This window comes from Dipodomys ordii, unplaced genomic scaffold, assembly GCF_000151885.1.
Source record: "Dipodomys ordii isolate 6190 unplaced genomic scaffold, Dord_2.0 Scaffold8, whole genome shotgun sequence".
In the NCBI taxonomy this organism is placed as follows: domain Eukaryota; kingdom Metazoa; phylum Chordata; class Mammalia; order Rodentia; family Heteromyidae; genus Dipodomys; species Dipodomys ordii.
In genome coordinates, this window is record NW_012267224.1 from 10219549 (window position 1) to 10234812 (window position 15264).

At 45.6% G+C, this 15264-nt stretch overlaps 1 protein-coding gene across 1 annotated transcript in view; it reads right to left on the minus strand.

The window, feature by feature from the left end:
- Nucleotides 1-2326: 2326 nt before the first annotated feature.
- Nucleotides 2327-15264, minus strand: part of Sel1l3 (sel-1 suppressor of lin-12-like 3 (C. elegans)) — a 113206-nt gene continuing 100268 nt past the window's right edge. Inside the window, exons 22-25 of the mRNA XM_013008872.1 lie at nucleotides 14406-14533; nucleotides 13730-13832; nucleotides 13581-13653; nucleotides 2327-3437 (exon numbers count right to left, since the gene is read on the minus strand). Coding sequence (XP_012864326.1) covers nucleotides 3298-3437; nucleotides 13581-13653; nucleotides 13730-13832; nucleotides 14406-14533 — 444 coding nt within the window. The 3' untranslated portion in view covers nucleotides 2327-3297. The remainder of the gene's footprint in view (nucleotides 3438-13580; nucleotides 13654-13729; nucleotides 13833-14405; nucleotides 14534-15264) is intronic.

The window sequence follows — 15264 nt, forward strand, 5'->3', positions numbered from 1 at the left end:
AGAAAGAAAGAAAGAAAGAAAGAAAGAAAGAAAGAAAGAAAGAAAGAAAGACCTTAAGTTCTGATCAGTTGTTTTTTTTTTTATTTTTCTTTGGGTCCGGTCGTGGGGCCTGAACTCTGGGCCTGGGCGCTGTCCCTCAGCTCTTCAGCTCAAGGCTAGTGCTCTACCACTCGAGCCACAGCGCCACTTCCAGCTTTTTTCTTTTTGCTTATGTGGTGCTGAGGAATCGAACCCAGGGCCTTAAGCATGCAAGGCAAGCGCTCTACCACTGAGCCACCTTCCCAGCCCCTGATCAGTTTTTTATATCATCTTGATCCTTTCTAAGTAGATATAAGGCTCGTTTTATCTTCCATGGGATTCTAGAAACTACTCAGAGTAAACTCACACAAGAAAATTACCAATCAAATTACTTAGTGCCTTCCTTGAGGTATATTTGATCTATAATACATTGCACATATTTAGCTGGATATTGTAGTACATGCCTGTAATTCCAGCTACTATATAAATAGAAGCAGGAGGGTTATGGAGCTTGAGGCCAGCTAAGCAAAGTTAGCAAAAATACAATTATTATTATTGTGCTGGGGCTCAAACTCAAGGCTTCAGGAATGCTAGGCAAGTAGTCTGCCATGGGGCCATACCTTTAGCCTCTGGATTTGGGTCTTTGTTTGAGACAGATTCTCTCTAAGTAGTTCAAAACAATCTGAGAGATGGGTTTACAGGTTTACCACCTGGGATTATGGTTTACTACATCAGCTGGTTATGGTTTAGATCTTAACTATCTCTCAAAGAGGCACAGTTTTGGGCACTATTCTGTGGCACTCTGGAGTTGGAAGAAGAATTAAAACAAAACAAAACTTGTGTCCAGCTGGGTACCTGGTGGCTCACACCTGTAATCCTAGCTACTCAGGAGCTAAAATGTAAGGTTCGAGGTTCAAAGCCAGCCCAAGCAGGAAAATCCATGACACTCTTACCTCCAGTAAACCACTCAGAAAACCGGAAGTGGTGCTGTGGCTCAAGCGGTAGAGTGCTGGCCTTGAGCTGAAGAGTTGAGGGACAGCATCCAAGCCCAGAGTTCAAGCCCCACGACTGACAAAAAACAAACAAACTTGTGTTCAAGCTACGCAGTATGTGACCCTTAGTTGTGGCCACCTCATCAAGCTAATCTATTTGGGTTTCTTGGAGCTGAGGAATGGGGCTCAGGGTGAAGGTTCCGGATCAGTGTTATGAGATGGGCAGAGAGAAGCTGGATTGCAGCGATGCAGAGTCCTGGAGCAAGGATGCCCTGTGGGTTCTCCCAGTTTGAAGAAAGGGGACTTTCCTGTGTTGATTGTTCTCCTATGCAGGGGACAGTGGGGTGAATGGGACTTTTATTCCCAAAGGAGTATTTGGCAATGTCTGTTACAGCTGAGAAGAGTGGGTACTAGTGATATCCTATAGCGGCCAGATGTGCTGCATAGCATCCCACTTATACAACAAGCCCCTGTAACAAAAAGCCATCAGACCAAATGTCCATAGGTCTGTGACTGAAAAGCCGTGCCCACCGTGAGCCCATGGCTATGGGCTGCATTTTCAAAGGCATGACCTTGAGCAGGACCTCCAGTCCAATGTGTCTTCCAGGAAGGGGCATCACTGTGAGTTCTCAGCAGCCCAATTCCCAGCCGCTGTGGGTGAGTGTGCTTTTTGAAGAGTTCTGGACAATGCTAAGTCTCCATTCCCCACCCCTCCATTCCACTCCTCCTTTCCCTCTCCTCCTCCTAATAGTAACAACAATGATAACAATGGCCTGGCCACATCCAGGACCCTGTCCTGTGGGCTTTACACAAACAATCTCACATAAGCTTCATGAGAGGCTCTTTTACAGCACAGAACCAAAGAGGGTCCTTTCAATCATGCCCCAAATCTGCTGAGTTAGTAAGTCACAGACACAGAATTTGAACCCATGACTGTTAGATACCTGGAATCTGTTCTTTTGCCAACAATCAGGGATAACCTTTGGGGAAATCAGAGCAGCAAAGGAAGGAGGAAGAGGGCCAACCGTGAATTTATCCTAGAATTAATGGCAAGTCCCAAAACAATGCATGCTGCAGTGCAAACATCACATGCCGACACTGACTGAGCTCAGGGTTCCGGGAGAGGGGCTGCTGGCCACCTCCATCACTCATGTTAATGGTTACCAAGAAACAGTACCTCCTCCAAGGGGAATGTGGGGGAACTTAGCACTTTGTATCCTGACCACAGAAACTGATAAAGAAAAGAAAACCAATTTCCGGTAGTCAAGTGTATAAAAATAATTTTATTTACTACTGTAAATAAAGTAGTGCAAAGAGTAGTTTGGACCCACAATATTGCATTACTGATTTATTTACTACCTTAGCAGCATACCGTAGTCAGACATTCTGCCCTTGCTTGTCCTCTGACACACGCATGCGCACACACATATACGTACCGACACACACATGTGCATGCTCATGCACGCACGCGCGCACACACACACACACACACACACACACTCCTATACAGACTCAGGCAGGCATAGAGGGGCTGGAATGAACCTATGAGCGAAAGGCTTGTTTTCTGCATGTTGTATTGCCGCCAGTCTATCCTCATGGGTAATTCATGGAGAAGGACTACACTTAAATACTAAGGATTTTGTTAGATGTTACTTTTAGGGACTGCAATGGAAACATAAAACAATGTCCTCCAATGATTTGAAAGCACTATGACCTTAGAAAAATTCAAGGGGAAAAAATGTAAACCAATTTACAAAACCATCACCTTCCTTGTATTTCTAGCCACACACGATTCATTCCTAGATGCCTTCTAACTATTGTGTTTGGAAATCAAGGAGCAATCTGTCAAGTGGGCTTTTAGAGACAGGCTATGACAAATACTGGGAAGGAAACATTATGGGATTTTTTGTTCTCTGATAAAAGGGAATATACAAAGGATGAAGACACTTCCTTGTGTGTAAGCATCCTGCTGTAACACAGGGCAAACTCTGACTCCCAATCAATCACCAGGAACAAGTGTATGATGATCCGGTTATACAGATCCTTCTCTGATCAAGATATTCCTTGGATCTTGATAACCTCTGGTAACTGTCTGTTCTGGGCACAACCTTGTAATTTGATTAAAAGTGAAGAAAAGAAAAGAAAAAGACACCAAGTGCAAAAATCTGTATCCAGCTGACAAGACTTTTAAGGTGTTGGTCAGTATAATGCCCTAGCTCCAGCCTTTCAGTACCAGCTGTTACAAAGGTTTTTCTCTCGGCCGGGGAGATAGATCTGGATACACAGTTCACCCGTGTGGCTCAGGGTTGTTAGCGATTGAGGGCTGGTCCTGGTTAGAGACATCTGCAGCTGGAGGCACAGCTGGATTTGCTGTGGGCACGGTGGACTCTGGTGAGGCCCAGGCTGGTGCTGGAGGGGATCCAGTGGCTGCAGAGACAGGCACAAAATGAGGCAGAATATGTAAATTAGCATGTGAAAGGCACCCAGCCCCCCCCCCTTCAACAGGAGAGATGTGAATCCAGGGCCTCCGACACTCAGGGGACAGGCAATCTTTGACTCATTATCTAGGTTCTCTGGACTTTGTTACCTCCTTCTATAAAATGGTAGGTTGGAATGGATGTGCAAAGATCTCTGAGGTTCAGACATCCTGAGATCCAAAGTTAATGGTGTCTGCCAGGGCTTCTAGGCACAAATCCCTCGGATCTGGGCGGTGGCCATATCTCTGTTTTTTCCATGATGATAATGCAAATTAAGCCATAAATCATTCCATTGGGCCATGAGCCAAATTGCCTACAAATTGTTTTATTTAAATAACTGTATATAAAAGTTTGCAAACAGCCAGGTGCCAGTGGCTCACACCTAGCTACTCAGAAGGCTGAGACCTGAGGATCATAGTTTAAAGCCAGCCCAGGCAGAAAAGTCCATGAGATTTTTATTTCCAATAAACTCAGAAAGAGCTGAAGTGGCACTGTGGGCCAAGTGGCAGAATGCTAGCCTTGAGCAAAAAGAAGCTCAAGGACAATGTCCAGGCCCTGAGTTCAAGCCCCAGGCCCAGCGCATGCACATACACACACACACAGTTTGGAAACGTAATTGCTAGGTTTAATTATTTATCCATTTATCTTTAGAAGTGCTTATAGTTTTTGTGTTTGTTGTTGTTGCTGTTTGTGGGGCTTGAACTCTGGGCCTGGGAGCTTTTCCTGAACTCTTCAGCTTAAGGCTAGCGCTCTACCTCTTGAGCCACAGTGCCACTTCTGGTTTTCTGGTGGCTAATTAGAGATAAGAGTTTCACAGACTTTCCTGCCCAGGCTGGCTTTGAACTGTGATCCTCAGATCTCAGCCTCAGTAGCTAGGATTACAGGCATGAGCCACTGGCACCGGCTTGTGCTTACAGTTTTATATGCTGATATTACCCATTTTCAAATGAGAGTGGCTTTTGAGGTTATCTATCAGTGTCTAGAGATGCTGGTTGCCATAACCCCAGGATGGGAAGATGAAGTCTGGTGGGCAGAGCCCAGGGATGCTTCTAGGCTTCCTGGCATGCACAAGACAACCCCATGACAGAGAGCAGTAAGTTGTAAATGTCAGCTCCTGGAGCTGATAAGTCCTCCTGTATGTACTGAGATGTAGAAATGTTCAGACTGGGCTCTGGAGCCTGTCTGGTCTGTCCTATCATAGCTGTGTGATCTTGGACACGTTAGCCATCCTCCCTACCTCCAAGGAAAATGGAAGAAATCAAAGCATCTCTACATCACTGAGCTGGTGTAGGGGTTGAACAAGTTAATATTTACAGAGTGCTCCAAACAATCAATATCTGACATGAATGAGTACACTGGGCAAATGTTAGCTATGACCTGGGTTACTGAGGAAATGTGTTAAGATTTGTTCATTCCAGGCACGTGGCTTTACAGGACTGATAAAAGAGCTAGTGAATTTGATTGTGTGATGTCTACAATTCTCTTTGGGGCCACAAGAGCCTAAGAAAACAGCATCAACTTCAAAGCCAGAAAGGCCAGGAGACAAATAGTTCTGATGTTTATCAACTAGGTAAGCTTGAGCCAGTTTCTAAACTTCTCTGAGCCTTGGGATCTTTATCGGTAAATTAGGGGAAGCAATTTTCAGAGCTGGATGGTTAACTTAGTAAGCAAATTTTGTGCAAATAATTGTCACTTTGCCTTCAACAGGGATCCTAATTACTCTCAGCAATGTCCTGCTCTTCTGTTCTTAGGAAGTAGGTCCATTTTTTTCTCTTTGAAACACAGTCTTACTATATAGTTCAGGTTGGCCTTGAATTCACTCCCTTTCCCTCAGCTTGCTGAATGCTGGGGTATGGCAACCTGCCTGGCATATGGGGCCATTTTGAAAGGTTCTCAAATATCTGTCGGGGTTCTAAGATCCAGCCACAAGGTGCCAATGATTTGTAGGTAAAAGCCTTCAGGAGTTACGCCATGGCTGTGAGGAGCCAAAGGCCCTTGCAGGAAGCCCTGGTATGGACCTCACAAGCTTTTCTGGACTTTTCTGGACTTTTTTTTTCTGGCTTTTCCATCAAGCCTCTCCCAACACCTTCAGAAGAGGTTGTGGAGCCCGAGGCTTTCTAGAAGAATAGAACAGTGGGAGCTGGGTACCAGTAGCTCACGCCTGTAATCCTAGCTACTCAGGAGGCTGAGATCTAAGGGCCATAGTTCAAAGCCAGCCTGGGCAGGAAAGTCCGTGAGACTCTTATCTCCAATAAACCACTAGAAAACCAGAAGTGGCGCTGTGGCTTAAGCGGTAGAGCACTCACCCAGAGCTGAAGAGCACAGGGACAGCGCTCAAGCCCAGAGTTCAAGCCCCATGACCGACAAAACAAAACAAAACAAAAAACAAACAAAAAAACAGTGGGGGGCTGGGAAGGTGGTTCAGTGGTAGAGCGCTTGCCTTGCATGCTTGAGGCTCTGGGTTCGATTCCTCAGCACCACATAAGCAAAAAAGAAAAAAGCCGGAAGTGGCGCTGTGACTCAAGTGGTAGAGCCCTAGCCTTGAGCTGAATTGCTGAGGGACAGCGCCCAGGCCCAGAGTTCAGGCCTCAGGACCAGACCCCCCCAAAACAAAACAAAACAAACAAACAAACACAAAAAAACAGTGGGAGCCGGGTACCAGTGGCTCACGCCTGTAATCCTAGCTACTCAGGAGGCTGAGACCTGAAGATCCTAATTCCAAACAAGCCTAGGCAGGAAAGTCCTTGAAACTCTTATCTACAAGTAGCCACCCAAAAGCAAGAAGTGGAGTGGGCTAGAGTTCAAGCCTCAATATCTGCACCCAAACAAAACAGACAAACAAAAAAGGTAACGAGGGGATGGGAAGGTGACTCAGTGGTAGAGCGCTTGCCTTGCATGCATGAGGCCCTGGGTTTGATTCCTCCGCACCACATAAGCAAAAAAGCCGGAAGTGGCACTGTGGCTCAAGTGGTAGAGGGCTAGCTTTGAGCTGAAGAGCTGAGGGACAGCGCCCAGACCCAGAGGTAAGGCCCCACGACCCCACGACTGCCCCCACCCCTCAAGACCATTTGACAGCAGTCAGGAGACCTACTCTAGAAACTCTCACTTTGGATGGATACGGAATGGTGGATGCTTCAGTTCTAAAGTGCCTGAATCCCATAGGACTCCGTTTCCTCCCCTGTGAATTGTGGGACCCCGATGGTGTGCAGATCTACTTGGTCCCCAGGCTTTATCTTTCTGCTGATCTCCCTGGATGTGAATTCCACACTGCAGCCTGGAATTGTTCAAGCTGAGGGAAATGTTTAAATCACCATGGTAACAAGATAACTCAGCAATCACTTTTCTGATTAAAACAAAAAGTGCCAGTGTGTAAATGTAGAAGGAATGCCTAATTAGCACTGTCACCATTTCAACCTTCTGATAAGAACACAATAAAAACCTGCTAGAAGGTTCTGCAGGGAGTTTATTATCCAGTGAGCTGGATTGCAGGCTTTGTAATCACCCCCACTTCCCCCACCGTCTGTCCTAATTTTAAAGTGGTCCCTTTGTCTCTGCTCACCTGGAAGCCATGCTAATTTTATTACTGGACTGGAATCAAGGCAACCAGGAAAACCAGTGCGCTGTTCAAAATGAATTACAGAGTAGATTCCAGAGCCAAATAAAGGGGATTTGTGGATTCTCTGTACATTAGTGAGCATAACCAGGGGTTTGCTCAAACTATATAGGAGCTAAAGGTAGCCCCTGTTTTTACATGGTCCTTGAGCTAAGGACTGGCTTTTACACCTAGAATGGGTGAACACAAACTAAAAAAGGAAGAAGAGAGAAGAAGAAGAAGAAGAAGAAGAAGAAGAAGAAGAAGAAGAAGAAGAAGAAGAAGAAGAAGAAGAAGAAGAAGAAGAAGAAGAGGAGGAGGAGGAGGAGGAGGAGCAGCTGCTGCTGGTGTAAGCCTGTAATCCTAGTTACTCAGGATGCTGAGATCTGAGGATCGAGGTTCAAAACCAGCCCCAGGCAGAAAAGTCCATGAGATTCTTATCTCCAATTAATCAGCAAAAGGTCCGAAGTGGAGCTGTGGTTCAAGTAGTAGAGTGCTAGCCTTGAGGGAAAAAAAAGAAAAAGAAAAAGCAAGCAAGCAAGCTTAGGGACAGCAATGAGCCCTGAGTTCAAGTTTTAGGACTGGCACCAAAAAAAAGTTTGAAGTGGAGCTGTGGCTCAAGTAGTAGAGTGCTAGCCTTGGGCAAAAAGAGGTAAGGGAGGGTACCCTGGCCCGGAATTCAAACCCCAGTATCACTGCACACAAAAAAGAAAAGACTTCATGGTGTATTAAATGCTTTTGAAATTTAAGTATGTCTGACATGGAGTTGGGCATCTGACAGAGATAGCCAGAAAACTCAAATAATTGTTTATCTATATCTTTGCAGAAAAGTTTGCCAATCTCTGTTGGGACAGTTGTCTCCATCTGCTTGCCAGCTGGAAAGAACATGGGGCGTGCACTGAGTTAATGTTGCAAGAATGAGGTGCACCAGCGAGACCCTGGAAATCTCACACTTCAGAGTGGCAGCACTCTGCACTGGCACAGACTCCTGTCAACAGTTTCGAGTGCAGGGCAATGAGCCAAGGCAACACAGGATGACCCCGGACCCAGGAATCCCTGATTCGAAGGCCACTGCCTTCCTCCTCTGCCTTGTGCTAGGCCAGGAGCAGAGACCGCATTAAATGTAGATTCAGTGACAGAAAAAGAGCAAGGAAAGGCTTAATTAATCCCACTCAGATCATCTTACTCTTTTCAAAAGGATCTGGGGCTGACCATTCATCCAGAAAGGATAAAAAGGTTTAACTGGTTTAAATGGTGAATTCGGTGATTAGGATGGCCGAGGATGGGCTTGCCTAGTTGTATCTAGAGAGGCAGCTCTATGGCCCTTGTCCTAGTGTGGTGCTTTTGACTTAGATACTAACATCCAAACTGCAGGCTGAGTTTTCCTTATCTGAAATACTTGAGATTACAAATAGTTCAGATTCCAGATGTTCCTGGATTGGGATCATTGGCATACAAGTAAGGAGAGATCTTGGAGATGGGACTCAAATCTAAACATGAAATTCACCTGGGTTCCATGTGGACCCTTTACACGGACAGCATGAAAGGCAAGTTTTATACAACAAATAAATGGAGTTCACCTGTAGTTTGACTGTAACCACACAACACAAGGTCAGACCAGGTGTGGGCTTTTCCACGGGTGGAGTCGTGATGGTGCTCACCGTAGTCTCAGAGTCTGGAGCACTTCAGATTTTGTACTTTCAAATGAGCAATGCTCAGTCTACAGGAAGACAGGATTCTTTCTTTGAAATGGCATTTCTATCTAAATCGCCTCTCTTCCTTGACCTCCCTTGGGCAGCCAGTCAGGCTCCAGGGTTTTTTTTTTTTGCTGTTGTTTTGTTTTTGGCTGTTGTTTCCAGGGGAGTTGTGGGCAGAGTGGACAGAACTCTAAATGTATTTTACTCTGGATTCTTTTTTCATTTTGTTTCTCAAAAGCCTGCTCCATTAAGGTAATTATGTCTGGTGTCCTCAGTGGGGTGGGTGGGAGAGAGTACTGTTGAGATGCAGTGAGGCAGGGAAAGAGCTTTCTGGAATCTGGAGAGGGGCCGAGCCTGTCGGCGGGTTGTCCTTGCAGCTTTCTGAAACGGGAAGAGTTGATGGGAGAGGAAGGCAAATGGTGTTTATCTTCTTCAAAGAGGGTAGAGCTGCCAGGTGACCCAGAAGTTACGTATCTGATGGACCCCAGAGGGACAGTCTAGGCCAGGGAAGATGTGTGTTTTGCTCTCTGACTAGTGACAGCGAAGTGACTCCAGGACTACAAGAGGCCCAGGGACTTTTCTGCTATCCTGGGAAGCATTAAGCTCATGAAAGACGAAGCTGCCTGTGGACTACAAGCTCAGTGTGAAAAATAAGGCCCTTAAAGGAAACACAAGATGTGCCACAGTCATGCACTATCTTGGTACTTTTGATAAATTAGTTGTCAAAAGTTTAAATGCTTTGAAAAAGAATCTTACATTGTAGAAAGAGTCTCCCAAAATAGAAAAAAAAAAAGTATGCTTGGGCTAGGAAAGTGGCTTAGTGGTAGAAGTACCTAGCTGGTATGAAGCCCTGGGTTCGATTCCTCAGTACCACATATACAGAAAAAAGCCTGAAGTGGTGTTGTGGCTCAAGTGGTAGATGTTAGCCTTGAGCCAAAGCAGCTCAGAGACAGGCCTTGAGTTCAAGCCCCATGACAGGCAAAAAGAAAAAAGAAAAGTCTTGCTATAGGCACTGGTAATTGTTAGAACTAAATGAAGAAATTTAAGGGCAGCAGCTCCTGGTGGCAGCACCCTCTAATTGCAGGTAAAATGCTCCATAAAACCTAACTCCTTGGGAGTACCACAGGTGAAGATCTCAGCACTACGCATGGTGTCATTTCATGAGAAGACAATGTGCTACTCTTGTGCAGTAAAATTACACCTTAAATCAGATAGAAAACCAGCCATGAGAATATAGAGAAACCACATTGAGAGGTCGAATTCTGGAGTCTTTAGTTGAGCACTAGCGAACTGCAGATGGCCAATTACAAAGATCTGCCCACCAAAACAGAGCTTACACCAAGCTTTTAGAGACAAAGGTTAGGGCTGGGAATGTGGCTTAGTGGTAGAGTGCTTGCCTAGCATGCATGAAGCCCTGGGTTCAATTCCTCAGTACCACATACACAGAAAAAGCTGGAAGTAGTGCTATAGCTCGAGTGGTAGAGTGCTAGCCTTGAGCAAAAGAAGTTCAGGGACAGTGCCCAGGCCCTGAGTACAAGCCCCAGGACTGGTATAAAAAATAAAACAAAAAAAAACGAGAGAGAGAAAGAAAGAGAGAGAGAGAGAGGGGAAGAAGGAAGGAAAGAAAGAAGGAAGGAAGATTAAATCACTGATTTCCTCATTTCTGCTGTTATAGAAGAGGAAACTGAGGCACAGGTAGGATCCTCTGATTTTTAAAGTCACCACAGTTAACGGTGGAGCCAGAATCATAGACGCCTACCACTGATTTCTAAGTGAGTTAGGCAAAGGCTAGGGCAAGCCGGGTGCCGGTAGCACCTAGCAACTATAATCCAAGCTACTAAGGAAGCTGAGATCTGAGGATCACTGTTCAAAGCCAGCCAGGCAAGTCCTTGAGACTCATCTCCAATGAACTACTACAAAGATGAAGTGGAGCTGTGGCTCAAGTGGTAGAGTTATGTCTATGAGCAGAAAAAGCTAAGGGACTTCCTCAGGCCCTGAGTTCAAGACCAAGACCAATACCAACACACACACACACACACACACACACACACACACACACACACACATTCTCTGAATTGGTCCAGTGGGTAGGGGGGTATGCTGGACAAAGGCTGAAGGAACAAGGAGAATGTGTGACCCAATGAACGCAGGAGCCACAGAAAAGGAAGGATATCTCAACAGACAGGAAGGACAGGGAGAGGAGAATGCAGACAGACTGATAATGGAGAAGAGAAGACAAGGGAAAAAGCCGACTTCTGAAAAAGCTCTTCCACCGCCCATGAATTTTCATGGCCACCAGCTGGTATAAAATCATCAAGGCAATTTTCAGCTCCTCTAACGGAACTGCATTTGTAATAATCATAACAATATTTCTACAGAGTGAAAAAAATGACAAAGATAATTTGAAATGGAAAACACTGACAAGATGCAAAATAAATGTGCCCGACCTGGCAACAAATTTAGCGATGGGACAGAATCTGCATGAGGCAGGTTTATTAACTGACAGAGGATGAGCCCTCACGTGTGGGAGGGCTTTGAATGAGCGAAATCACGGGAAAGGACTCTGGGTCACCTTGCAAATTTCTTCCTCCTCAAGAAGAGGTGTGGCAGCAGCATTCCTTTCCTTTTCCTTGTCGACTACACAAATAATGGCCACAACAATACACAAATATCACTGTACTCCTGATTTATCTTTTTGTACGTCTCTGTTAGTCTTCATGAGTTTATACGGCCTTTGGTCTGCCCTGGGCCTCTGCAGGCCCTGTGCAGATGCCTCCCAACATCTTGGCAAAGTTTCTGCCCAGTATCTGCGTTACCTAGGTAACTGGCACACCTGGAGGCAGTCACCTCCCCTTCCGGCTAGGTCACATCTTGGGGCCACCCCTGTTCACAGGCCTCTCATCTGACCATAGGAGAGACCCAGGCTCTGAGGTCACATCCGATCCAGTGTGGCCACACCTTTCCTCTACCTGGCCACACCTCTTCCTTTCCCAGGTCTAGATAAATCCTGGCCTGGGGGTAGGTCATGGTTGGGGCAGCAGCTTGGTAAATAAGCTTCTTTTCCTGCCTGGAATACCATGAGATGTTCTCTTCATCGGTTACCTAATTAAACCTATTTAATATACCCTACAGTCACCACCATGATGGTGGGAAACTGCAATTTTTCCACCAAGAGACATTTATAGGGCTGACATTTGTAGTATGAGTTCTCGTGAATGCCAGGCTTAAGCCTTAGCCTTTCCTCTAACTCAGGTAAGCTGAGTTAGAGGGAATACAAGCAGTAATGGCTAAGCTTTATCCAGAGGGCATTATATGCTAGAGAAGTATAGTAGCTACCATTTAACCCCAGTTGCCATTTAGATAAGCATCTTTTTTTTTTGGCCCAAGACTGGAACTTGAACTCAGTACCTGATGCTTTTATTCATTGGCTAGTGATCCACCAATTGAGCCATGCTTCCAACCCCTAGATAAGTGACTTTTTTGTTGTTGGTCATGGGGCTTGAACTCTGGGCCTGGGCGCTCTTCAACGTAAGGCAAGTGTTGTACCACTTGAACCACAGCATCACTTCTGGAGCTAAGAGTCTCATGGACTCCTGCCTGGGCTGGCTTTGAACCATGATCCTCAGATCTCAGCCTCCTGAATACCTAGGGTTACAGACATGAGCCACCAGAGCTCTGCTTAGATAAGTATCTTAAATGCAATTTTTTTTTTTTTGAAATAAGAGTCTCAAAGACTTCCCTGCCTGGGCTAGCTTTGACCATGATCCATAGATCTCAGTATCCTGAGTATCTAGGATTACAGGCATGAGCCACCAATATCCAGCTTACATTTACTTTTAAATGCAACTTTTATATCTTCTATCCTTGGGAAACGGCTACTCTTAGAACTTCCATGTGGCTTAGTGGTAGAGTGCTTGCTTAGCATGCATGAAGTCCTGGGTTCAATTCCTCAGTACCACATAAATAGAAAAAAAAAAGCTGAAGTGGCACTGTGGCTCAAGTGGTAGAGTGCTAGTCTTGAGCAAAAGAAGCTCAAGGGACAGTGCCAAGGCCTTGAGTTCAAGCCCCAGGACTGGGGAAAAAAACCCAAAACAACAACCTCCAAAACAACAACAACAACAAAAAACTTCCATGAGAAACTGGGAGATTAAGTAGGTTGAGGAGTGTACCCTAAGTGACACGGCTAATGAAGTCAAGTTTGGGCTTAGCCTGAATGGAAGGGATGGAGGAAGCATGTCCTTAAAGATCCCTTACTACAGCTCAGAAGAACAGTACTAAGTAGTGAAAAAAACAAAGGGGAGAATGCTACTTGGACCCTCCTTCCGAGTCCCTGCGGCTTGGCATGTTTGTTCAGTCAATGGTGGTCCATCCTTTCTTGCATTGGATGCTTGATTGGAATAAACAAAAGGCTTCACGCAGGCTTTGGAAGTGGATTCTCAAGCACAGGGGGAGAATTTTGGTATATGATATCTTTTTAATGGGAGAAAATATTCTAGACTAATTCAATTCACTGGTTCTGGGGCTTGAACTCAGGGCCTGAGTATTGTCTCTTACATTTCACTCAAGGCTAGTGCTCTACCACCTGAGCCACACTTTAATTTCTTAAGCTCTTTAAACACACACACACACACACACACACACACACGCACGCACGCACGCACACACACAACCTTACTTCGACAAAGTTGTTCAGTGGCTTCCTGACAGGGATTATATATACCCTAATAAACCCTAGAGGAGACCCCCCCCCCCCCCCCAGAGAATTCCCCTTTCTATCCTACCTTGGCTTTTTGTAAGACTTTACCTGAGATGGATTGGAAACGGTGCACAATCCAGGCGATCAACACAGACAGCAGGAAGGTTCCCAAAAAGTAGATCTGCAAACATCCAGAGCACGTGTTAGATGACTGACAGGGTAGGGACCAGGAGGACAGGGCTGGGGGAGATACCTACTAGGGCAGAGTGCAGGATGGCGCTCCAGATAAGCCTCAAGTGCAGGTAAAGCCAGGCCAGGGTACAGGGGCTGAGGGATTCCTCATTGCTGTGGCTCCAGCACCTATGGATGAACCGGATGTGTCAGTCAGTTATCATGGCACCATTCACAAACAGCCTTTCAGACTCTCCCACCTGCACCCAGGACTTGGCACCTGGGACGCACTCCATTAGAGATGCAGAGAATAAAGTCAGTTCTGGCATTCTGAGATCCTAGCAGCAACTTCTTTCCCAAAAGGTGATTGCCATCCTTTGTTATTAGGGAGGACTCTGAGCCCAGAACTTGCCAGAATATTTCTGAGTGTCTGTCCAAAGTCCAAGTGTAGGCACGCTTGCTATCTTTCTGGAAAGCGTAAGTCAATCAAGTGTGTTCATTTTCCCACTCTGCATGGAAACTCTTGGTCAGCACTTGAACTTCAGATCAAGTACATTCTCTATCTCAACCCTCAGATACTACAAAAGGGAAATGAATGTGGGTTTGGTTGAGTGCTTTCCAAGCAAAGCAAATCCTGAATTCTTTTTTTCCAACACGTGATATCGCAAAACAAGGGAGTGGTTAACCTGAATCTTAGAGCAAGCCCCACCCACTGGGGGTCTGCTGGAGTTCCTGGTGTTAGAGGAGAAGCAGAGGACTGACCTTTCGTACAGCTCTCGGAGAATGGAGACATTATTAGAATGGAGTGTTGGGTCAATTTCCAAGAAATCCAAAATGTGGTGTGGGATTATAGCACCTTCCTCGATTAGCAGGGCCAGGTTAAAAAATCCCTGAAAACAAGCCATAAACCAAACTTACCAAGTCTTCAGAATACATATAAATAACCCAGACACGCATACATGTCCTTCACTAGAATATAAACTTTTATAACCCCCTAAAAATATTTTTTTCTGCAGTCCTTGGAGCCAGATGGCTTTGTCATTTCATTGATGAATTGTTTCCCTAAATATATGCATCTGAGAAATTTATTTGCAGGAGAACCAGGAGGTTTACAAAGGATGCTGCGTCCCATCTGCTCAGCAGCCAGTCAACCGAGAGATCTGGCCTTTTCCATCCAAGCTCGGGAAACAAAACTCGTTGGAAAACATGCCAATGGACCAGCCACAAAACCAAGACACTAGGCCGTTGGTCACCATCAACCTGTCAGAAATCTGACAAAATGTTTGGGGGCTGGGGTACTACTCATGCCTGATGATCTTATGTCAAGTGTCTCCTTTCCATACATAAAAATGTACGGGCTGGGCACAGGTGGCTCATGCCTGTATCCTAGCTACTCAGAAGGCTGAGATCTGAGGATCACAGTTAGAAGCCAGCCTGCAAAGTCTGGAAAGTCGTTGAGACTCTTTATTGCCAATTCACCAATAAAAAGCCTGAAGTGGAGCTGTGGCACAAATGGTAGAGCAGTAGCCTTGAGCATAAAAGCTCAGAGAAAATACCCAGCCCCTGAGTTCAAGCCCTAGGACCCATCCCAAAAAGTGGGGGAAAAAAGCATTATGATCCA